The 24,226-nt window shown below is 43.5% G+C and overlaps 2 protein-coding genes and 1 long non-coding RNA gene across 5 annotated transcripts; 1 reads left to right on the top strand and 2 right to left on the bottom strand.

Annotated features, from left to right (window-relative positions):
• Positions 1-633: 633 nt before the first annotated feature.
• Positions 634-1,719, bottom strand: LOC131723208 (uncharacterized). Its single transcript, XR_009320170.1, has 3 exons — positions 1,691-1,719; positions 1,335-1,400; positions 634-733 (listed from the first exon to the last, which is right to left on the bottom strand). It is a non-coding gene; the product is annotated as an uncharacterized LOC131723208 (long non-coding RNA).
• A 297-nt stretch (positions 1,720-2,016) lies between these two features.
• On the bottom strand, positions 2,017-9,498 carry LOC117432789 (E3 ubiquitin-protein ligase TRIM47-like). The gene is made up of 5 exons (XM_059016431.1): positions 8,850-9,498; positions 2,878-2,973; positions 2,488-2,721; positions 2,146-2,332; positions 2,017-2,021 (listed from the first exon to the last, which is right to left on the bottom strand). Exons 1-5 carry the CDS (start codon positions 9,429-9,431, stop codon positions 2,017-2,019), a joined length of 1,104 nt encoding a protein of 367 aa, XP_058872414.1. The 5' UTR covers positions 9,432-9,498.
• Positions 9,499-13,186: 3,688 nt separating this feature from the next.
• Positions 13,187-23,561, top strand: LOC131723192 (probable endonuclease 4). Of its 3 annotated transcripts, none has more exons than XM_059016712.1 (10): positions 13,187-13,303; positions 16,108-16,277; positions 16,451-16,624; positions 17,719-17,901; positions 18,361-18,570; positions 19,412-19,594; positions 19,730-19,861; positions 20,151-20,255; positions 21,142-21,335; positions 22,329-23,557. In XM_059016712.1, the coding sequence occupies exons 4-10, from the start codon at positions 17,853-17,855 to the stop codon at positions 22,332-22,334; spliced, it is 879 nt and encodes a 292-aa protein (XP_058872695.1). In that variant the 5' UTR covers positions 13,187-13,303; positions 16,108-16,277; positions 16,451-16,624; positions 17,719-17,852; the 3' UTR covers positions 22,335-23,557. The 3 variants fall into 3 exon arrangements, with proteins under 3 accessions (XP_058872695.1, XP_058872696.1, XP_058872697.1); XM_059016713.1 differs by having other exon boundaries at positions 21,142-21,271; positions 22,329-23,552; XM_059016714.1 differs by lacking the exon at positions 20,151-20,255 and having other exon boundaries at positions 22,329-23,561.
• The last annotated feature ends 665 nt before the right edge of the window (positions 23,562-24,226 follow it).

Below are 24,226 nucleotides of genomic sequence, written 5' to 3'. Positions count from 1 at the left end.
CTCAGTGGTCCTCGGTCCAGGGTGCCTATAGACAATTTAATAAGAAAGTCTCGAATTACAACACATACCAGCAACATTAAAGCAAATCATAAAGCCGTCCTTTAAATCATAATTGAAAGGATTTTCATACAGTCCCAGTACACTTTAAGCACAATAAAATGCTACACAGTCTCTGTAACCTCCTGCTTTATAAGTACACACTTTCCCTGGCACGTCCAACAGAAATGAAAGTTAAACTCTTCTAACTGTAACTTTGCTTTCATCTCTGTTTACACAATTTAAATAAAGCCTTCACTTCCCTCTTGCTCAGTCTATTTCTTTCTTTCTCTCTGTGTCTCGTCCTGAGTCCTCCTGTGCCTTGCTTTCTGGTTCCTTCCTCCGGTCTCCAGCTTCCTGCTCCAACCTTCTGTCTTGTTCCACCAGCCCTTTGTATCGTTCAAGCCTTTTGTCTCGCTCCAAACTGTCTCGTCCCAGCCCTTTGTCTCGTTCAAGCCCTTTGTCCCGCTCCAAACTACTGCATCGTTCCAGCCCTTTGTCTCATCCCAGCCTTTTGTCCCACTCCAAACTTCTGTCTTGTTCCAGCCCTTTGTCTTGCCCCAGTACTTTGTCTCATTCAAGCCCTTTGTCCCGCTCCAAACCTCTGTCTCGTCCCAGCCCTTTGTCCCGCTCCAAACTTCTGTCTCGTCCCAGCCCTGTTGTCTCATTCCAGCCCCGCTTCTAGAGTGTGGAATGTCTGTTTTTATAGGGCAGGTAATTAACCACAATGAGTCAAGATGAAAAGCAACTGTAATGCATTTGTGACTAATTTCAACTATTAAGTCCCCAGTGCAAAAACAAATCTCTAATTGAAAATAATATTAACTCTCCACCATCAACGGTGGGTAAATAAACCAAATAACACAGAAAATAAAAAATAAAAAGACAATTACATACATATCAAAAACAAGTGCAAATTAATGACATAATTAGTGAGAGCTTGACCCAGCGGTGGCCAACTTAGGCGCACATGTGCCTAAAAGCGTAGAGCATTTGTTACATTTTTGTTGTTGTGGTTGTTTTGTTTTATTATTGCTATTCCATATTGGACACTATTATATTAAATCCCGCTAATAATTGTTGGTCATAGTTTACTGGTGGCTCACGGAGCCCATTGAGATCCACCAAAATGGATCGCAGTGTTTGGTGTATTGGCCACCACTGGCTTGACCAATATGTGAAAACAAACATAATTCATTCAATCACCATTTTCTAATTTTAGTCACTTGTGACATTAACTCTTCTCTCAATAGAGTGACACATCTTTCAATCAAATGTTTCAGTGAAAACAGACTTACATTTTAAAAACTCAGCTCTGTTCCTTGGCTCTGGAGCCTGCAGACTGTAAACTGCAACTTCATTCACTGGGCAGAAAAAAAGAGAGAGAAATAGAATTGAAACATGTGGATTAATACACAACACACACAAGACTCCAAACAGCAATCTGCCATGCTCTTAATCTTTAAACACAAAGTGCATCTGTTCAGTTTATCAGTGTAGCAACGGACCCAGCTAACTGCACCCTCATCAGGAATCTTTCACACAAGAACTAATCTAATACATCTCCAGCCACTCTTTCACTGAGGTGTTAGGTCCTTCCAAAAAGGGAGAATGTCTCTGGAGATAAAATGTTTTACTGAAAGAAAAGCTTTACCTTTTAAACATCTGTCACTGCTCCTAGACAACTGCTGTTTCATTTGTTAAATAAAATACAGAAAACTGTTTTAAACCAAAGACTTTACTGTAGAGGATTTGGAATACAAACATGACCATGACCTCCAATTCCTATAAATCTTTGATAAGGAAAAGTGCAGGACTATAAGTTAGCATCCTATATGGAATGAATGTGTTGTTTAATGTGTGAATCCCTCTGTCTCTGTTTGAATGCTCTTGTGTTGTTTTCTCATGTAATATCTTTAGAAACTCTCTTCCTTCCTGCTCTCATCACTCGGGATGTCACTGTAAATGAGATGGGGCGTTTCAACCTGGGGAAATCATTTGAAATAAAAACAACTGTGATATTCATATAGCCAACAATCTACAAGAGGTCTTTATTAATGTCTTGCAAGTCCTGTCCCACCTCAGGCCATGGTCTATTTGAGAAATCTCTACCAAAGGAATCTATTTCACACCAACCTGTTTTGGTTATTTTGACTAATTCCCCCTTGCAGAAGTCCTCAATATGGTCTTTAAGTTCAGATACAGCTTTCCTCACAGCCCCAAAAGAGATGTCTGTATTGACAATAATGCTGGGTAAGTCTCCAGCTTCAGGAGGGGCACAGAGAGACTGGAAATTCTACAACAGGAAAGTGGAGAAAATGAGTTTTCAGTGAAACACAATTGGAGTCCAAAACATTCCTGGGGAAAAGCAAAGGTACATTCAATTGGAGAGGTCTGTCTGAAACCATCCCAGTTATGGACTTGAGATTTTCTGACAAGCAGTGATGTTACCTGTAGAAAATGGATGTGATCCTCTGTCTCTGAAAGCTGTTTCAGCTCAGCGTTTCTCCTCCTTAGCTCAGCAATCTCCTGCTCCAGTTTCTTCATGCGTTCTTCAGCCTGATTCACTGCAGTCTTCTCGGTAGCTCCAATCAGCTCAATAACCTCAGTGTGGATCTTCTCAATGGATCGGATCAGCTCAGTAAAGATCTTCTCACTTTCCTTTATTTCTATGCATGCAGATCTCTGAGTGAAAGAACACAGTAGAGGAGACATGGTTAGAATTGATATCAAAAACACAGCAGGCATAGACAGTAAACTTCTGTAGATGTCTTCCAGTCCATCTGTTAATAATAATAATAATAATAATAATAATAATAACCCCCTCTTGTCAATACCCACTTTCAGTGACTCCACAGCCTGTTTCAGCGCCTCGATTTCTTTCAGTCTCTCCTGGATTCTCTGTTGTATTTCTGTCTGTGTGTCTCCCAGCTGCTTCTGTGTAGAAACACAGTGACATTTCTGATGGGGCATTGAGTGATATCCTATCACACTCAATACAGACTATTTCAGAGCAGGCTGTGTTTTCACACCTCTCTCCCCTTCATATGGAGTTAGATTAACGATACACACATTATGCAAACAGATACCCTAATGGTTGAATGCACCAGCGTGGATTAACCACTAACCCAGATAAAATCAAGGATTATATTTGAATCATGTTGCACAAAACTTTAAAGCAGGTTTTATATGTAATCCTTGTTTGAAATGAATCCAAGGTTAAACATTTAAAAGAGTAAAATATAATGTCATTGCACCACTCATTTTAATCCATGTTTAAATGTGAAAGGTGAATTAAATTGAAAACTTCCTTGGAGGTGGTTTAAACTTGGACAAAGGCAGCAGTTTCAGACAACATGTGTGTATAGTAGTAAGATACAATACCATCTAGTGCACAGCTGCCAGCAATACAAAAAGACACTTGATCCACAGTAGCTGTCCACTAGATGATACTGTTTCATACTAGTAACAGTGAATGATGGCTGATCTATTATGTGTTACATGTTTGTTTTGTCAAGCACCTAAGTAACTGAAGCAGATTTCTCTTTAATGGGTTTTTAGGGCTTTTGATTTCCAGTTTTAATCAATAAACACAGAAAAAAACACTCCTGATACAAAACAATGAAATCAGTGTATACCGGTGACAGGATTGACCGAGGTTTGAGACTCAGAGACAGTATAAAGTTCAAAAATAAAGTTTTTAATAAACAAAAATACAAAATAAACCGGCACGAGGGCCAAACAAAAAGGTTTCAGACACAAAATAAACTCAACAAAACTTACAAATAAAGCTTCCAGACTGGGCGTTGCCTTCACTGGTTGCAAAACAAACTGAAAACACAGCACAAACAAAACACTCCTTCTCTTCTAGAACTCTCTTCAGCCAGGGCCTCTCCCCTGGCTTTTATCCCCTGTGGCTGGAGCCCAATTAATCAATAATTGCTAATTATTCAATTAGGGCTCCAGCCACATTCTCACATGTTTTCCTGGCAGGGAGGAATTTTAACCCCCTCCCTGCCAGTCCCAACCATGTTCATAAAGACGGGGCAGTCCCCCGTCACATATCACCCCCCTTGTGCCAAGCACAACATGGCCTAAATGGCCACCTCCCCCCTCAGTCTCAGTCCCGGAAGAGGGGGAAGCACAGTGTCCATGGGAGTGGCCATGGTGGGACGTCCGGCACCACCCAATTCTTCATGGCCGGCAGCTCCCTCTTCAGGGGCTCCGGCCACACACTATCTTGCCGCGAAAGTGCCGCTGGGGGAGCTGGTCTCCTGACCTCCCTCCCCCTCTTCATGGCCGGCAACTCCCCTCCGTGGGGCTCCGGCCATAGTGTAGCGACCCCAGGCGAAGCAGGATCCCTGGCAACCCCAGGCGAAGCAGGATTCCCGAAGACCCCAAGCGACGGCAGCAGCAGCGGACCCTCGGGAGGCGACGGCAGCAGCAGCGGACCCTTGGGAGGCGACGGCAGCAGCAGCGGACCCTCGGGAGGCGACGGCAGCAGCAGCAGCGGACCCTCGTGAGGCGGAGGCGGGAACGGCCGCCCGGCTCCCTCTGCTGGCGGAGGCGGGAACGGCCGCCCGGCTCCCTCTGCTGGCGGAGGCGGGAACGGCCGCCCGGCTCCCTCTGCTGGCGGAGGCGGGAACGGCCGCCCGGCTCCCTCTGCTGGCGGAGGCGGGAACGGCCGCCCGGCTCCCTCTGCTGGCGGAGGCGGGAACAGCAACTCGTCTCCCTCTGCTGGCGGAGGCGGGAACAGCAACTCGTCTCCCTCTGCTGGCGGTGGTGGGAGAGACAGCTCCGACTGTTCCCCCTCTGCTGGCGGTGGAGGTGGGAACAGCCTGTATTCTTCCCCTGCGGGTCCCTTCAGCCCTGGGCCTGTGGGCTTCCCCTTCTCGGGCCGTGGACGCACCGACTCCTCCCGCTCGGGCCGTGGACGCACCGACTCCTCCCGCTCGGGCCGTGGACGCACCGACTCCTCCCGCTCGGGCTCCTCCCCCTCGGGCTGTGGACGTTCGGGCCCCTCCCTCTCGGGCTGTGGACGTTCGGGCTCCTCCCTCTCGGGCTGTGGACGTTCGGGCTCCTCCCTCTCTGGGCGACGGCAGCGTCCCCCATTCTGGCTCTCGGGACGGCGGCTCCTCCCCTTCTGGCTCTCGGGACGGCGGCTCCTCCCCTTCTGGCTCTCGGGACGGCGGCTCCTCCCCTTCTGGCTCTCGGGACGGCGGCTCCTCCCCTTCTGGCTCTCGGGACGGCGGCTCCTCCCCTTCTGGCTCTCGGGACGGCGGCTCCTCCCCTTCTGGCTCTCGGGACGGCGGCTCCTCCCATTCTGGCTCTCGGGACGGCGGCTCCTCCCCTCTCTGGCTCTCGGGACGACAGCTCCACCTTCTTTATTGGAATAACTGGGGCATCTCCCATATCTACCGCCAGGTAATTAACGACCATCAGGGCCAGCTCTGCGAAGGACGCCGGGTGATGCTGTTCCTCCCACTTTTCCCACCTCCCCCCATCTCGACGCCACAGCGTGTGGATAACTATGGGGAGGTCGTGGAAGAGGTCCGCCTCAGGGTGCATCAACCAGTCCCATATTTCCTGGGATGGTGGTGAAGGCGGTGATGTGGTGGGGTGGCTGCCGAGGACGGGGTTTGCAGCTGCTCCTGGTCCCAATTGTGGGGGCATCCTGCCCAGTTGTGGCCATCCACCTCACAGCACCCACACCAGTCAGCTGGTGGCCCATCTGGACAGGACCTCCACCGATGATCCACCTTCCCGCACCAAGAGCACCAGGGAAAAAGGTTGGCTGGGTCTTCCAGCTGGGGTGGCTGTTGTTGCAGCAGCTTACATTTCTTCGGCTGCTGCATCTCCTGCCTTTGCCGCTGTCTGCTCTTCTTCCCCATTTAAATCAAGTTTCCAAAAAAAAAAAAAAAATTACTGCTCTGAGCCTCCAGGTGGCGCTATCCCACTCTGACACCAACTGTGACAGGATTGACCGAGGTTTGAGACTCAGAGACAGTATAAAGTTCAAAAATAAAGTTTTTAATAAACAAAAATACAAAATAAACCGGCACGAGGGCCAAACAAAAAGGTTTCAGACACAAAATAAACACAACAAAACTTACAAATAAAGCTTCCAGGCTGGGCGTTGCCTTCACTGGTTGCAAAACAAACTGAAAACACAGCACAAACAAAACACTCCTTCTCTTCTAGAACTCTCTTCAGCCAGGGCCTCTCCCCTGGCTTTTATCCCCTGTGGCTGGAGCCCAATTAATCAATAATTGCTAATTATTCAATTAGGGCTCCAGCCACATTCTCACATGTTTTCCTGGCAGGGAGGAATTTTAACCCCCTCCCTGCCAGTCCCAACCATGTTCATAAAGACGGGGCAGTCCCCCGTCACAATACCCAATAAACATCGGGAAAACACTGGACATGGTTACTCAATTCACATTGACTTCATCCCTTTCCATGTGAAAAAATACAATAAAATAACCTAAAACCAAAAAAAAAAAACCCCTTTCTCAATGCAGTCGGGCAATGAACCGCCTTCCTGACTTGAATCTATCATTGATTCGTTCTGAATACTTTAAACTGAGTGGCAGCACATTCCTGCATTTCTATTGGAGGATTGCACACGCTTGTGAGATTTAAAACAAGATTAGAATTAGAAACGGAGGTTTGTTCTTGCTCGTGGGATTTAAAGCTATATTACAGTTCAATGGGGAGGATTCACACACTCGTGGAATTTAAAACAGAATTGCTCAATTGTGAAGAAATGTAAAAAATGCCTAAACACACAAAATCCCCAGAAGAATGAGCCCGTGAGCAGAAGGACTTCACTGTGGAAGAGAGCAAAGGAAAGAGGAGACTGGTAGGGTGAGCGAAAGAAATTGTAGATTTCAACAAACAAATTCTAAAATAGGTTATTCAATTTCGTTTTTAACTAACTTAAACATATATGTTTTAATCATGTAAAAATGTGTTTTAACACACCAAATTCAGCTACTGCTTCTGCCTGGCGGCCATCTTGGATTTGAGTTATGCCCTTTACTGACTTTGAGCCTTCATAATTAAAAAGGTGAACACTTTACCAATAAAAATAAATTGAAAGATCAAACGTTTTAAGTGTACAAGCAAGCCTCCCAAAAACACACCTCTCACTGTGGGCAGAGTGGCAAGAACGGCATGGCACGGGCACAGCAGCTCTGCCAGTGCAGATAGATGAGTATGTGTCACTTTTAAAGGCATGGGCACAGCAGCTCTGCCAGTGCAGATAGATGCGCATGTGTCACTTTTAAAGGCACGGGCACAGCAGCTCTGCCAGTGCAGATAGATGCGTATTTGTCACTTTTAAAGGCACGGGCACAGCAGCTCTGCCAGTGCAGATAGATGCGTATGTCTCACTTTTAAAGGCATGGGCACAGCAGCTCTGTCAGTGCAGATAGATGTGTATGTGTCACTTTTAAAGACACAGGCACAGCAGCTCTGCCAGTGCAGATAGATGCGTATGTGTCACTTTTAAAGGCATGGGCACAGCAGCTCTGCCAGTGCAGATAGATGCGTATGTGTTACTTTTAAAGGCACGGGCACAGCAGCTCTGCCAGTGCAGATAAATGCAAATAGACACAACTGTCAAAGCGGTGGGGGCCAAGGTTGCCCCAATGGTTTCTTGAAATTTGGCTTGTGTTTTTGATATCTCCACTTTAAATGGCTGGACACTTTTGATAAGTTGGCATTTTTTCACGTTTCCAATGTGTTTTTGTTTCAGATATACATATGCATGGATAAAAGGGCCTGGGGTCTGCAATTTCTTTCTTTTTTCTTTTTTTGCCTGCGATGCGTGTGACAAGTTCATTTTAAAATATCAATAAATCGTTTAATATAAATGATATAGACGTCACAATAAGTGCGTTCACCAGTATATTTACATGTCCAGAAAATACGTTAATTGTCAAACTCGGATGTCCTGTAATATACATATGCGTGGATAAAAGTGCCTGGGGTCTGTAAAAAAAAAAAAACATTTCACATAAGATTGTTGGGAACTACAAATTAAAAGTGAAATGCTGCTTTTGTCTGATTTACTTTTGCTGCGACATTACCCTGAAAACATGTAAACTATCCGCGCTGTAGAGAGAGTCACTGGCAGTTCTCGCTGTAACTTCGCTTTCCTCTCAATTAATCTAGGTCTTTTTTTGCTTTTATAAATTAGCCTTTGTAGGGAATATCATTTTTAAACAATTTTAACAATTAAACTATAACATCTTAAACAATTAAACTGATATATGATTTTATTAAGTTACAAGATACATATAAAAACACTAGGAATATAAATCATGCTAATTTTACATTACAAATTCCAATGCACCACAAAACAGCTGAACAAATCCTTCTTACCCTGTGAGGCAGCGCTGAGGTCCTGCACGTGTAAATAGTGTGTTTGTGTTTGTAAATAATGGTTTTGCAAATTAAGTGTGTGCTAGATATGGCAGGGTCTTTTATATCTTTTATATCTGTGGCTGGATTCAACCCCATCCACACCAGCTTCACTTTCACTGGTCTCAAATAGTAAACAACAATGACAGACAGCTTTCATCCATCCGCACAAAACACAATACAATTATATCACCACCAATAATAATGCAATACAAATAATACTGTCATATTTACATAAATTATATATACAAATAAATCATACAAACAGAGCACAATATATACAGAGGGGTGAGGCTCCCCGTCACACCTAGTAAACAGACATGTTAAATATCCCTGGGAATTCTTATCTTCTAGGATAGCTACAATGAAATGGTTCAAACCCTTACCTGTTTCCCTGTCCTTTCTGCCTCAGCTGAGACTGTATCATGGCTCTTGTGTTCCTTGTCTGTACACCACCAGCAAATACACGTCTGATCAGTTCTACAGAAGACCTCCAAAACCTTCTGGTGTTCAGCACAAAGCTTCTGCTCCAGATCTCCAATTGCATTGATCAGCTTGTGCCTCTTTAATGGAGTAACCTCACTGTGAGACTTGACGTGTGTTTCACAGTAAGAGGCCAGGCACGTCAAACAGGATTTCACAGCTTTGAACTTTCTACCAGTGCAGAAATCACACGGCACATCTCCAGGTCCAGCATAACTTTGAGCAGGAGGAGGACTGAGTCCTGTCTTCTTTAATTTCTCCACAACTTCAGCCAGCATGGTGTTTCTAGACAGAACAGGCCTTGGGGTAAATGTCTCTCTGCACTGGGGGCAGCTGTAGACACCTGTATGATCAGTCTGATCCCAGCAGTTCTTAATACACCCCATACAATAACTGTGTCCACACGGAATAGTGACTGGGTCCTTCAATATCTCCAGACACACTGAACAGCTAAACTGATCCTCTGACCACAAGTTTAAAGCCATCTTGCTGCAGCGAGACAGAGAGACTGACGATTTCACAACAGAAACTTCACTGTGCTGATTTCGTGGAATTGTGTACAGCTCTAAGAGGCAGGGTGTTGGACTGAGGCCAGGTTTAGACAAGCAGGCTGAGCAGCAACTGCTGAATCAGTGTGAGAGGGGCGGAGAGGAGAGATTTGGGAGTGGGACTGTCACAGTAACCCTTCCTCTCTCTTTTTTCCATCAAGCCCCTCATTAAATAATGAAAGATTGATTCAGCACAAAATATTATATGATACCGTTTCTAAATCCCCCAACAAATATTACTATTAAAAGTTATACATTGACTGCACTGGGTTTTCACTTCTGTATGGGTTTGAATCCAACAAAGTTCAACAAAGTGAAGTGAGTGTTTGATCTTACTGGACATTAGTGACTGAACTGCTCCCTCCCTCACCCCCTGAGAGAAAGGGTGCTCCCTCCAGTCCAGGGCAGGCTAGAGGCATGGAGACTGAACTGCTCCCTCCCTCACCCCCTAAGAGAAAGGGTGTTCCCTCTAGTCCAGGGCAGGCTCGAGGCAAAGAGACTGAACTGCTCCCTCCCTCCCTCACCCCTAAGATAAAGGGTGCTCCCTCCATATATCCTGAGAAGCCAATATTGTTTAGCACAAGCTCAGTATTATCAGAGAGGGTATGTACGCTACGGACATACTGTATTTATTTATATAGTACTGATGTCATGAGTAATTCAACTATTGTATACAGAACAGACACTCAGACACAGGGTTATTGTTGTATATTATTATAATGAAGCTCTGCTTTCATGGCTTATTTGCAAAGCAGACTTTTGAGAGAAATAGTGAGATTAGGTTTCTCAATGAACATTAATTAGAAAACAAACACAGTTACATAATGCAAAACAATAAAACAACAAGAATAAATATGACATTTACCAGTAATGCATGGCAGTGCAAATAAAAAACAACATGAATTTATATGACAAAACTTTTTTAAAGAAATATTGCACAGATGTCAAGGATTTCAATCAATGTCTTCCCTCTGATCAGCAGAACATCATTCTCTCAAGTCCCTTCTTGTTTTGCTGTTGCTCGTTTTGTTTTCCACACTTCTTTATTTCCACTCTCTTTGACTCAGGTGAAGCCCGTTGATCCTGCAGCCCTCACACTGGTTTCCTTTCCCCGTTCACTTCCTTCCTTCCTGTGTTACAGGTAATAAGACCCCACCTCCTGACCTTCTGACAGATTTTGTTTTGATCAGATATTTTCAGATTACTGTTCATTTTGAAAAACTTATAACTGACCGTCTTTTTATTAAAATGCCGGACCTTAAAAAAGTCCAAAGCTATTGTCACATGACCGAGTGTCTGTGAAGACTTGTAGAAAAACCTCGACTCCGTTTGGTATTGATCTGCTTGTAAAGCTGATGTCTCCCAGTACTCAGTGTAGTTATCACGTCATTAACCAACCATCAACACAAAGCAAACCACACTTAAAATGACTGAGCTAGATGCTCACAATGAATAAACTAATACAGTGTTCATTACAATAAAGTGAGACTGGACTTCCTCACAGCCCCTAAACCCCGTCTCACAGTTTGGAAGTCCACACTGTAATGCAACACTTGCTTTTCAAATATTTAACACACTTCATTAAATCATTTTAATTAAACACATAACCATGGACAGAGCAGGGGTCTGTTTGACTGCTTGACAATCTTCTGTTATAATCAACAGCAATCCAATATTTCAAAAAGAACATTCTTAATAAAACAAAGAGGTAACCCACAAGACGAGGCACCAAGCCGTCTCTATCACAATCCTGCCCCAGCAGCTTGTGACACTGTCAATAATCTGATCTGAACTGTGTTAATAAATAACACATTTACCATGGAAAACAAGAGACTCAAAACAAGCCGTCTCTATCACAATCCTGCTCCAGCAGCTTGTGACACTGTCAATAATCTGATCTGAACTGTGTTAATAAATAACACATTTACCATGGAAAACAAGAGACTCAAAACATGCCGTCTCTATCACAATCCTGCTCCAGCAGCTTGTGACACTGTCAATAATCTGATCTGAACTGTGTTAATAAATAACACATTTACCATGGAAAACAAGAGACTCAAAACAAGCCTTTTTTTCTCGCCAGTTTGTTTTGCTGGTGGGAGACTCAGGGAGTGTGAACCAGAGAGACAGGAATGAAACAGGAAGCCCAGAGAGAGGGACTCTGTAAGCAGTGTTACAGTGGAGGGAATCAATGTGAGACGCGCTTCATTCTTCCCAGTATGTATCAAACACAGAGCAGTAATCCTGACACAAACACTCTCAGGGAGCTGGCAGTAAAAATAAGGAGGTTTCTGGATGAAAAGGGGAGAAATGTGCAGCAGAAATAGCTGCAGTTTCTGTAGCCTACTACCTATCGGGCAGCAGTGTGGAGTAGTGGTTAGGGCTTTGGACTCTTGACAGTGGGAGACACTGCTGTTGTACCCTTGAGCAAAGTACTTTACCTAGATTGCTCCAGTAAAAACCCAACTGTATAAATGGGTAAGGGCGTCTGCTAAGAAATAAATAATAATAATAATAATAATAATAATAATAATAATAATAATAATAATAATAATTAGAAGGACAGAGAAGATCCCTTGTGAGCATGAGAGAGCCTTATAAAAGTGTCCCACAGTACAAGCACAGCAAATGTAATACAGCACAGTGAAACCTAAAACATAGGGAAGCATTGTAAAGCACAGAGAGGTCTGGTAAAGCATAGGGAAGCATTGTAAAGCACAGAGAGGTCTGGTAAAGCATAGGGAAGCATTGTAAAGCACAGAGAGGTCTGGTAAAGCATAGGGAAACATTGTAAAGCACAGAGAGGTCTGGTAAAGCATAGGGAAGCATTGTAAAGCACAGAGAGGTCTGGTAAAGCATAGGGAAGCATTGTAAAGCACAGAGAGGTCTGGTAAAGCATAGGGAAGCATTGTAAAGCACAGAGAGGTATGGTGAAGCACAGGGAAGCATTGTAAAGCACAGATAGGTATGGTAAAGCATATTAAAGAACAAACCATGGTAAACTAACCCTTATAGAAGCTCCCTGTAGTAAAAGCACAGGAAATTGTAATACAGAAGTCTACAAATCCTGAGTATCCAAGGGCTGAGTGTGACGCTTTGATAGACGTCTGTGAAGCGAGATGGTCCCGCAGCGGCCCAATAGCTTAAGGGAATGACGCGTTTGTTTTATAAAGACATCGCCCGCTCACCCTTCTGGAGCATAGATACTCCCAGCGGTCCTGGAGCAAAGATCGCAATATTGTTTTCTGTTATAAATCGAAACACACAATGCCATGTCATTTTCTTTCTTTTTTTTCCCCTATGGTGTGGGTGCACGGCTACGCCATCTCAGGGTCTCCACAAGATTCACTCCCGGTGCAGCAGTTATTAGTTTATAATTAATTTTATTCACAGTTTCTAGACACATATCCATATATAATAATATAACAGATTAGAATTACATAAATTCGATTACTAATACATCCATTCAAATTATTCAAAGTTAACTTAAGATACATATTATAAATAAAAACGTTCGTTTTAATATAAGGCTATTTCATTCCCCTGATTAATATTCAGCAGGGGCTTACGTAATATTCATGAGAAAGGAGGCCAGTCGTGGTCTATGTGACGTAATTTTGGCGCTTCCGAAGAGAAGCACATTTTGAATTCAGCATCAACACAGCAAAGCTCGGTTTTTATTTTCAGCCACTAGATGGCAGTATACAGCCATTGTTTTGGGTAGAACAGCCATTACAATACTTGGTAAACGCGGAAACAAACTTGTCAACTCTGTGCGGCGCCGTGCATTGAACTGTAATAAAACCAAGGTAAGGGCTAGGTGCTGTACTGCAGTTAATGAACTCTAATCTTCAGTGTTGTCTGTTGCTGGTTTGAGCAACACGTCGGTTTGGTGACTTGCATTTTGATCTTTAACAGCTTGGATTCAATTTGCAAATACGGTCCTTCAGTTCGACTGGTAAATTAATAAGATCGTGGACAGCGTGTAATGTACCTGCGTGGAATGTCTAGCAGACAGCTCCGTGTGCAATGCTGTACCGCGTTTTACTGTGTATATCTTAATCGTAGTGTTACACTTGCATTGGTGATCCGGGCCGCTGTTATATATTCTAATAGCATGGCTGGTATATTTACAAGCCTGATTTTTACACTGTAATGATGTTTTGGACACATTTTCCTTTGTGCATTATCGTCCGTAGTAACGATGGGATTTTATGCGTCTGAAACGATGTTATACCGTGAAGACTGCGAACCAAAACGTTTACTTACACCTGGATGACTTACACTTACACTACACTACACTACAGTACACTACACTGCACTACACTACACTGCACTGCACTACACTACACTACAGTACACTACACTACAGTACACTGCACTACACTACAGTACAGTACACTACACTACACTACAGTACAGTACAGTACAGTACAGTACAGTACAGTACACTACACTACACTACACTACACTACACTACACTACACTACACGTTTATTTCTATATTTTTATATATCGCCCTCCCTTCATGCCATGGCACCCCAGAGCTCTGTACAAAGTTAAAAACAAAACCACAGAGCTCGTGTGTAGAACTCACTCTCAGCTACAACCAGTGATATAAAAGCACGTTTAAAAAGGATGTCTTCAGTTTAGACTTCAAAGCATCCGGTGTTTCAAGCTGCCTTAATCAACCTGGTTCCTCAAGCGAGGAGCACAACAGCGGAAAAGCACTGGGCTGGTATAGCCAGCTCCGCAATACATCTGCAAAAGGCTTTCTTTTTTCTGTTTTGCAATTTCCTCATCGCTGACTACTCATTATTATTATTATTATTATTATTATTATTATTAATTGGACAGATGCCTTTATCCCAGGTGACTTACACAGGTGTTACAGGGCAGTACAGACCGGGTTACAATGCAAGATTCATATTTAAATACATTGTAATCAGATAGGTGAAAGCAACCTTTAATTTCTTACCGGTACTGTACAGGTACGTTTTTGTAAGCTGCTAATTTATGGGGACCAAAGCTAAAAGGAGAGGGAAGGGCATTTTATTTAATAATGGTTTCGAAATATATACATATTAAAATATATAAATAATAATAATAAAAATTAAGGTTGTGTTTCATTTGGAATTATTACATTTGAACCTTAAATATACAGTTACAATAACATTTAATTAAAAAAAACAAACAAACAAAAAAAACAACTATTTGATTTATATTTGACTATTATTGTGAGTTTTGTCCAGTTGTTCTGTTTGGATTTTGGTGTCTGACCTAATTTCTTCCAGAGCTTTAGTTTCTTGCTCTGTTCATGTCGTTAGGGTTACCCGATTTGCAGAGTGAAAAACTGGGATGTTCTTTTTCTTCAAGTCACTGATGCTGTACCAACTCCGAAGGAGTTGAAATTGTGAATGAATGAGTTAGTCGTTTAGCAGAGGCTTTAATCCAAAGTGACTTCCAGGGACTAGAGGCTGAACTCTGCATCATCAACAACTGCTGCTGCTGAGTCACTTCCAACAGGAGCTTGTTTGTTTTACATCTCATCCGAAGGACTAAATAACAGTACTGTATATAATAACACAATAATAGTTTATAAATTAAACATCAGGTGTATTTATTGCAGATGATAACAGCTCCTTATTTTCTTTATATATCTTGTCATCTCAAACATGTTAAATGTACAGAAAGCCGGATTTAAAAAGTCGATCAGCTGTTAGTATTACCATTTAAACAAGATCAACACAGAATCAGAAGATTGTTTATTTTATTTTTGAATGGCGCTGACACACAGCCTAATAAATCACACTGCTGTTATCTTGCTGAGCACACAATGCAGTTCTGTACTTCGAAAATGTTGTACTTCCTGTTTCTGACCGGGACAAAAAACGAAGGCTGTTTCTGCTCTGCTTGTTTCTTCAGAATATGAACTAAACTACAAGTGAACTGTTTACTTGCGAGTGCAGTTCCCTTGTATTGATTGTGAAGCACCTCATGGTTGTTTTTCTGTTTGATATTTTTCCTTTTTAAAGAGCAGCGTATCTCCATCTATCATTCTACTAAATACCAGTGGAATAGTTGTATGATTTTGTCTTGGAAGATATTCACTTCAGTTCAGGCCACTCAGGTTTCATTTTGTAAGCTCAGTGTTGACAGGTCTGCTGAGCCCCCTTTGCAGTCAGCGTTGCTCGCTGTAAGAGTGACGGTTACTATGGCGATCACACCTCTGTCATCCTAAGTCACATGACCGGAACCTGAGTGACTTTGAGTTCTTTTGCTTAAACATCAATAGTAACCGGACAACCATGAAGAAGCCGGGAGGCGGGAAAGGACTTCAAATACAAAGAGCAAACGATGTAGCCTGAAAATACAATGACCGGTACAGAGTCCCGGTCAGTACCAGCTTACTGTCACCTCTGAGTGTCGTTTACAGTAAGTGCAATAGCACGACTAAAATACAATTACCCAACTCTCTAATAAGCATGTCTTGCCCATTTTACACTCACTAACTAACAGCTAACTGTTCCAGGACTTATAGCTTCCAGAGACTAGGATTCCTAATAAAGTGTCCCTTAAGCTTTCTGTGTGTGTGTGTGTGTGTGTTTCACAGGCTGTTTTTCGGGATGTCTGGCAAGGACAGGGTTAAGTCCGAGCGCAGGGGGAGTGGCCCCTTCTCCAGGACACGCAGTTCACTGCGCAACTCAGAGAGTGCGGAGTGAGGGAAGGGGGGAGAGAAGAGGCGGAGGAGTGGAGTTAGGGGCCGCAAGTGCTCTACTGCAGGTGAGTTGTAAGTCTTTCTGAGTGTCTTCAGTGTAAATTCAATGGCAAACGTTTCCACTAGAAGTCTTTCTCAGCGTCTTCAGTGTCAATTCAATGGCAAACGTTTCCACTAGAAGTCTTTCTTGGTTTTCAGTGTAAATTTAACTCAAGTCACTTTTTCGTCTTCAATACAGGGGAGCTCGAGGGCTCGGCTCATTCGATCAGACCTGTCCTCACTCCCAAACGAAAGAAGGGACAAGTGACGGTGAAGAAGGAGGGAGAGGGGAATAGAGAGAAGGTGAAGCCAAGCAGACAGAGGAGGAAATCAGTGAAACGTGGAGTGAAACGGGAGAGCGTGGATGAACCGGGTACGAGAATATGAAAACGGCTTTCAGTTCCATTGAATTAGCAGGAGATGACCTCATAACGCTGAAAGAGATTGTAACTAATAAATCTGAGGCTCTCTGGTCCACTGGTTAGAGAAAATGGTCTTGATACCAGGAGGTTCAAATCCCGGCTCAGCTACTGACTCACTGTGTGTGTGTGTGAGACCCGGAGCAAGTCACTAAATCTCCTTGTGCTCTGTCCTTCGTATGAGGTGTAAAACAAACAAAAGGTCCTACTGGAAGTGACTCTGCAGCAGCAACAGCAGTTGTTGATGATGCATAGTTCACCCCCTAGTCTCTGGAAGTTGCTTTGGATAAAAGGGACTGCTAAATAATAATAATAATATTAATAAAACAATTCCTTTATTCTCGCCTGTCCTGCTCTTCTATTGGCTAGTCAGTCTCAGAGGTGCAGTTCTGAAAGAAACACATGTTATAGTCCCATTTTCATTTGAATTCACATCTGGTTCTACACTGGGGTTAAAGGAAGTTCTCAGCTTGCTTGACTTGTCTTCCAGGAAGTCTGTCACTGCTTTACTTCCTGGTCACCCAACAGCAATGTCTTCTGGGTGCAAAGCATGTCAGTCAATAGGAGAAGCAGCAGCTGATTGGTTATTGACAGACAAGAAGCCAAAGAAGTTTGGCGATTTTACCCGGCAGGCGACCTAGGAAGTGACACTATCCGAAAGCATGGCTTGTGCAAACTGAGATTTCTTTAACCAGATATCATGGGTTTAAATAAAAATGACATATTAAAATATGTGTTCATTTCAAAACTGCACATTAAGACTTCTATAATGAAGGCCTGTCAATGGGGGGAAATGAATGGAATTATTTTGTCGGCTACAATTTGAGGCGACGATGAGTTCAGAAGCTGCTCTTCAGGTCTAATTACCAGCCATAGATGTGAGTAACACAGGCTGGATCAGCCACAGTGTCTTTATAGAAGAGCCAGCACCCTCTAGTGGTCTGCCACCTTGGATCAAGTTTGTTTTGCTAACTGCGACAGGGAGGAAGTGACATCATAAGACGAAACAAAAATAATTGTCTTGACGTCTGACTGCTTTGGTTACCAGACAGCGGGACCAGGCCTGTGAAGAAGGGAACGAAAAAACTAAAGAGCGAGGGAATAAAAAAGGAGGAAGAAGAGCCATTGCCTGTACAGCCCAGCTCATCAGCGGAGAGAGAGACAGAGAAAGGGAGTGTGAAAATGGAGGGAGGAAGAAGGAAGCTCATAGGAGCCCACATGTCCATAGCAGGTAGGAGAGAATGGATTTTAAAGATGGTCAGCACTCCTTTAAAGGGAGGGACCAGCGATACTGTTAATAAAGCTAATAGGAGTTGAGAGAATGGATTTTAAAGATGGTCAGCGCTCCTTTAAAGGCAGGGACCAGCGATACTGTTAATAAAGCTAATAAGAGGTGAGAGAATGGATTTTAAAGATGGTCAGCGCTCCTGTAAAGGGAGGGGCCAGCGATACTGTTAATAAAGCTAATAAGAGGTGAGAGAATGGATTTTAAAGATGGTCAGCGCTCCTTTAAAGGGAGGGACCAGCAATACTGTTAATAAAGCTAATAAGAGGTGAGAGAATGGATTTTAAAGATGGTCAGCGCTCCTTTAAAGGGAGGGACAGCGATACTGTTAATAAAGCTAATAAGAGGTGAGAAAATGGATTTTAAAGATGGTCAGCGCTCACAAGTCTGACTGTGTCTCTGCAGGTGGGCTCTGGAACGCTGTGCAGGGCTCCGTTACGATCGGGGGCTGTGTGTTCGGCATGTTCCTAGGCTCCCAGCGCTCATGGAAGAGCCGGCCCCTGGATGAGAAGGCATTGGCTCGGTTCCGCCAGGCCTGCTCCCAACACGGCTTCACCCCCGACCGCATACTTCCGCACGGGTCATACCTGCTCAACTGTGGGTCTCCCAAACCCGGTGAGTACCAGCCGTCTCCACCAGGGGGAGACAGGCAGGAAATTGCAGAGCGGTACCACCTGACTCCACCAGGTGGAGACAGATACAGGAAAGGTCTGTCAGTTCATATCTAGACCACCTTGAAGTAGCAACTCTCTCTCCTAGAGGGAGATTTCCACCAGGGGGAGCAAAGATACATGAAATTACCAGAGCAGTACTGCCTTTCTCCACCAGGGGAGACAAAGATACATTAAGTTATCTGGACTGTATTGCAGTTAATGGATCTCAGATTCCCAGTACAGTACAGTTACAGATCTGGACTTTCTTGCTGTACTGCCTGTATCCACTTGGGGGAGACAAAGATACAGGAAAGATCTTCTCCAGTAACATTGTTTTTTATTCAGACTGCAGTGAATTTGCTGGCTCTCAGATTCCCGTTACAGTGCAGTTAGTTCAGAACTGGACTATCCTGCAGTACTACCGGTATCCACTGGGGGGAGGCAAAGGTACAGGAAAGGTCCCGAGATCACAGCCCTATCACTAAAGACACTTTTGCTTATCTAGAATACATATATCTCTGGCAGGCAAATATAGCATAAGAGCAGCTTAACACAGACTTGTTAAAAAAACAAAAACTATTTGTGTAATAAATAAATAAATAAATAAATAAATAAATAAATAAAAGAAACACGAAATGACCAGTGCAGTATCGCCTGTCTCCACTGGGGGGAGACAAAGATACATGAGAAAAAAAAACACTGAATATTTGCAGTAAGTCACTCAGCATGATTTCAAACACCATAAAAGATATGAACACACACATACAATATGAGAAAATGTAATCTGATTATTTTCTCCTCAGATGTCTATGAGAAGAGCAGAGCCATGCTTATTGATGAACTGAAGAGGTGTGAGCAGCTGGGCCTGACCATGTTCAACTTCCACCCTGGCTCCACCCTCCATGACATCACAGTAGAGGAGTGTCTGGATAGGATAGCAGATTCCATAAACCACGCCCACCAGCACACCACCGGAGTCACGACAGGTACAATCAACAGCCTGCAGTTCCTCATGCTGCAAGAGTGGTGAGTGGGGGGCGCTGTTTCATTAGTTCTGCCGAGGGAGATGGTCATATTTAACATTTCTGTTTTAATGTCTGTCTCTTTATTTCCCTCCTCAGTTATAGAGAATATGAGCTGCCAGGGTAACACTGTTGGGGGCAAGTTCTCAGAACTGAGAGGGATTATTGATCGAGTGAAAGATAAATCCAGAATTGGAGTCTGTCTGGATACCTGCCATGCCTTTGCAGCTGGTAAGAGAACCTTGGATTTAAAACCAGACCAGTTTCATCTGTATAGCGTCCTTCAACATACTCATTGAATCTGTTCACCATAAGAGACAGGGAAAGGGGTCGACTGGACACTGCTGTTAGTGAGAAGACAGTAGTCTTTCACCATAAGAGACAGGGAAAGGGGTCGACTCGACACCGCTGTTAGTGAGACAGACTGGTCTTTCACCATAAGAGACAGGGAAAGGGGGAGGGGCAACTGTCCTATAGTATGTGACCCTTGCATGACCCCAGTAAGAGTCTCCTCCCCCAGGTTATGACCTCTCTGCAGTGGGCGGGGTTAAGAAGATGCTGGATGAATTTGATTGGACGGTTGGACTGCAGTATCTGAAGGCAGTGCATCTCAATGACTCCAAAGGTAGGGGGCGCTGTTTAGAATATCCAGTCACTCAGAACTTGATAGATAATGTATTGACAACTGGGGATGAAAAGTTGCAGTCTTTTATCTTAAAATATATATATATATATATTATTTTTTAACCTGCCTGGAATTAAGAATGACAAAGAAAATACATGAATAATTCGACCTGTATTGAATTCGCTGTGTCACAGATCTCCAGTACAGTAATGTTAGTTCACAACCAGAATAGCTTGCAATATTCCATCAGTAATCCATCATCCATAGTTGTTATATTTTATGACCATTGCAGTGCCTCTGTCTGTCTGCCATTGAAGATAATTGAGGGTATAGTTAGCACACTGTGGTCCCATTCTACCAGCCTCACCCCATTGTAGCTGCCCTATACTTGTGCTACCATTGCCCCTCAGTGTAATACAGAACCATTGCAGTGCCGCTGTCTGTCTGTCTGCCATTGTAGATCATTGAGGGTATAGTTAGCACACTGTGGTCCCATTCTACCAGGCTCACCCCATTGTAGCTGCCCTATACTTGTGCTACCATTGCTGCTTAATATTATTATTATTATTATTATTATTATTATTATTATTATTATTATTATTATTTAGTCAATTAGCAGATGTTTTTATCCAAAGCGACTTACAGTCCAAGTGGTGAACTTTGCCTCACAACTGCTGTTGCTGCAGAGTCACTTTCAATAGGACTTTTTGTTTAATGTGTCATCCGAAGAACGGAGCACAAGTGGGTTAAATGACTTGCTCAGGGTCACACACAGTGAATCAGTGGCTGAGCTGGGATTGAACGGGAACCTCCTGGTAACAACAAGCCCCATTCTCTTACCACTGGACCATCGAGCCTGTCTGTTGACCTCACATGTGTTTTTCAGGGAAGCTGGGCTGCCATCTGGATCGTCATGAGAACATTGGTGAGGGGGAGATCGGATTGGAGGGATTTCGACAAATCATGAACGAGCCTCGCCTGGACAACATGCCCATGATCCTTGAGACGCCCGTCAGGTACAGGGGGAGGGGCTGCCCAGTTCAAGGTTTTGATTGGCTGATCTGTCTGCTGTGTTCTCAGGTTAGTGGTGAGAAATTAAATCGAAATCTCAGTTATAAGAAGTTGAATTATAAGAAATTGGTAAATGTGTTCTTTTATTTAATAAGACTGCCTTTTTATGTTAAATTATCTCAAAGCAATTGTTCTGGCCTGAATTTCACACGATTAATCAATTACACATTGGACCACAGTGTGCTAACTATACCCTCAATGATCTTCAATGGCAGACAGACAGACAGCGGCACTGCAATGGTTCTGTATTACACTGAGGGGCAATGGTATCACAAGTATAGGGCAGCTACAATGGGGTGAGGCTGGTAGAATGGGACCACAGTGTGCTAACTATACCCTCAATGATCTTCAATGGCAGACAGACAGACAGCGGCACTGCAATGGTTCTGTATTACACTGAGGGGCAATGGTAGCACAAGTATAGGGCAGCTACAATGGGGTGAGGCTGGTAGAATGGGACCACAGTGTGCTAACTATACCCTCAATGATCTTCAATGACAGACAGACAGACAGCGGCACTGCAATGGTTCTGTATTACACTGAGGGGCAATGGTAGCACAAGTATAGGGCAGCTACAATGGGGTGAAGCTGGTAGAATGGGACCACAGTGTGTTAACTATACCCTCAATGATCTTCAATGGCAGACAGACAGACAGAGGCACTGCAATGACTCTGTATTACACTGAGGGGCAATGGTAGCACAAGTATAGGGCAGCTACAATGGGGTGAGGCTGGTAGAATGGGACCACAGTGTGTTAACTATACCCTCAATGATCTTCAATGGCAGACAGACAGACAGCGGCACTGCAATGGTTCTGTATTACACTGAGGGGCAATGGTAGCACAAGTATAGGGCAGCTACAATGGGGTGAGGCTGGTAGAATGGGACCACAGTGTGCTCACTATACCCTCAATGATCTTCAGTGGCAGACAGACAGACAGCGGCACTGCAATGGTTCTGTATTACACTAAGGGGCAATGTTTCTTTTCGTTTCTCATCAGGCCTGACATGGACGGCTCAGAGGAGATCCAGTTGCTCTACTCTCTGTGCCAGTAGAGGTGGCTTTACTTTCCTTGAGCCTCAGCTTCCATTATACTGCTGATCCACCCAGGCTGTGCGGGAGTTAACTGGAAATCCACACTATAGGGACTCAAGTCCTCAATTTGTGAAACATTTGGATAGATGAGATTAACGAGAAAGTAACGGGTTTGCGGAAAATCTAGCGTTCCACGTCCCCCCGTGATGCTACAGCGGCTTAAATAACATCCCTGTCATGTTTCATTAACATCCTGACAACTTTTTACACATAACTTTAAAGTCTGTTTCAAAGCTCTTTTCAATATGTCCGCTGTAGTGCACTGGGGTTTGATTTCTGTCCTCTGAATCAGTGCTGCTCAACCCCGGTCCTCTGGTTTTCATTCCAACTGAGCTTTCAATTACTTAATTAAACCCTTAATTAATAAACTAATAATTAGCACAATTAGGTATTTTTAATTGTTTTCAGCTTTTAAACAGTTAGAGATTTCAACTTCACTATAAAATGTCATTATAAGTAACTTAATCTGCAACTTATTAGGAGCCGAGAACAATTAAAACGGTCTAATTAAGCAAATGATCAGTTCAATTAAGGGTCTAGTTAAGTAATTGAAAGCTCAGTTGGAATGAAAATGAGGATACCGGGTTCCCAGAGGACCAGGGTTGAGAAGCACTACTCAAAATCACTGCAGGAAGAACAATGAAAAAACAAACACACACTCTGGCTTTCCTGTACCAGATCATGGATCGTTCTTGCTGTGTTACCTGTTTGACAATGTGGGCAAAATCCTGACACTATCAGTGCACTAGAGTGGCCATTTTGAAAAGACTTTGAAACAGACTTTAAAGTTAAAAGTGTGAAAAGTTGTCGGGACGTTAATGAAATGACAGGTACGTTATTTAAACAGTTGTAGCAGCACGTGGGGGACGCTGTATTTTTTGCAACCCCGCTACTTGCTCATTAATGGTCTGCATCTAAAAAAAAGATACTTCATCTCCACAATGATACAGCGTTCTGCATTTATATAGAATGTATAGTAGTTTTTATAAGAAAAAAAACCACTAAAGATGCTTAACTGTTGAATGAATGTTTATATAAATAACAAGAAAAGATCAAATAAGTATTTCCTATATTTGATGTGTATATTTTGTATAAAAAAAATAAAGGTATTGTTTTTAGTTTTTCCAATAAATATTATGAACTGTTTAAAACAACTTTTATTGTGATTATTGTTATGATGATTATTAAAAGAAACATTTAATTATGGGAAATATATTACAAGGAAAACACATGAGATATGATTTATAATAAATCAATCAATGCCTTTGTAAACTATTTGAAGGTGAATGAACCTCCAAGACAGCAGGTGGACACATTTATTAAAATCATTACAGGCTTTTCAGACGTTAACCAACATCCTCCATTCCCAAGGTGTTGGTTCCTCCGAGGTCAGAACAGCTGCATATCGCTTCGATCGTGCTGTAGCGTTGTGCAAGAGGCAGAAAACAAGAGGCAGAAAACAAGAGGCAGAAAACAGGAGAGACGTCTGGATTCTTTGCAATCCTTTTATTTGGACGCTCTCTCGGCACACGCCAGAGTCCACAGGGTTTTGAACAGTGACAGCTATGACACAGAGTGCCTGGAGGTGGCAGAGGCAGCTCCTGCTGCTCTGCTCTGCTGGTGGAAGCGGTGGAGGTGGCAGAGGCAGAGGCAGCTCCTGCTGCTCTGCTCTGCTGGTGGAAGCGGTGGAGGTGGCAGAGGCAGCTCCTGCTGCTCTGCTCTGCTGGTGGAAGCGGTGGAGGTGGCAGAGGCAGAGGCAGCTCCTGCTGCTCTACTCTGCTGGTGGAAGCGGTGGAGGTGGCA

Source organism: Acipenser ruthenus, chromosome 53 (genome assembly GCF_902713425.1).
Source record: "Acipenser ruthenus chromosome 53, fAciRut3.2 maternal haplotype, whole genome shotgun sequence".
NCBI classification, from domain to species: domain Eukaryota; kingdom Metazoa; phylum Chordata; class Actinopteri; order Acipenseriformes; family Acipenseridae; genus Acipenser; species Acipenser ruthenus.
The sequence above is the reverse complement of the archived record's forward strand: the minus strand, read 5'-3'. Positions and strand labels throughout refer to the sequence as shown.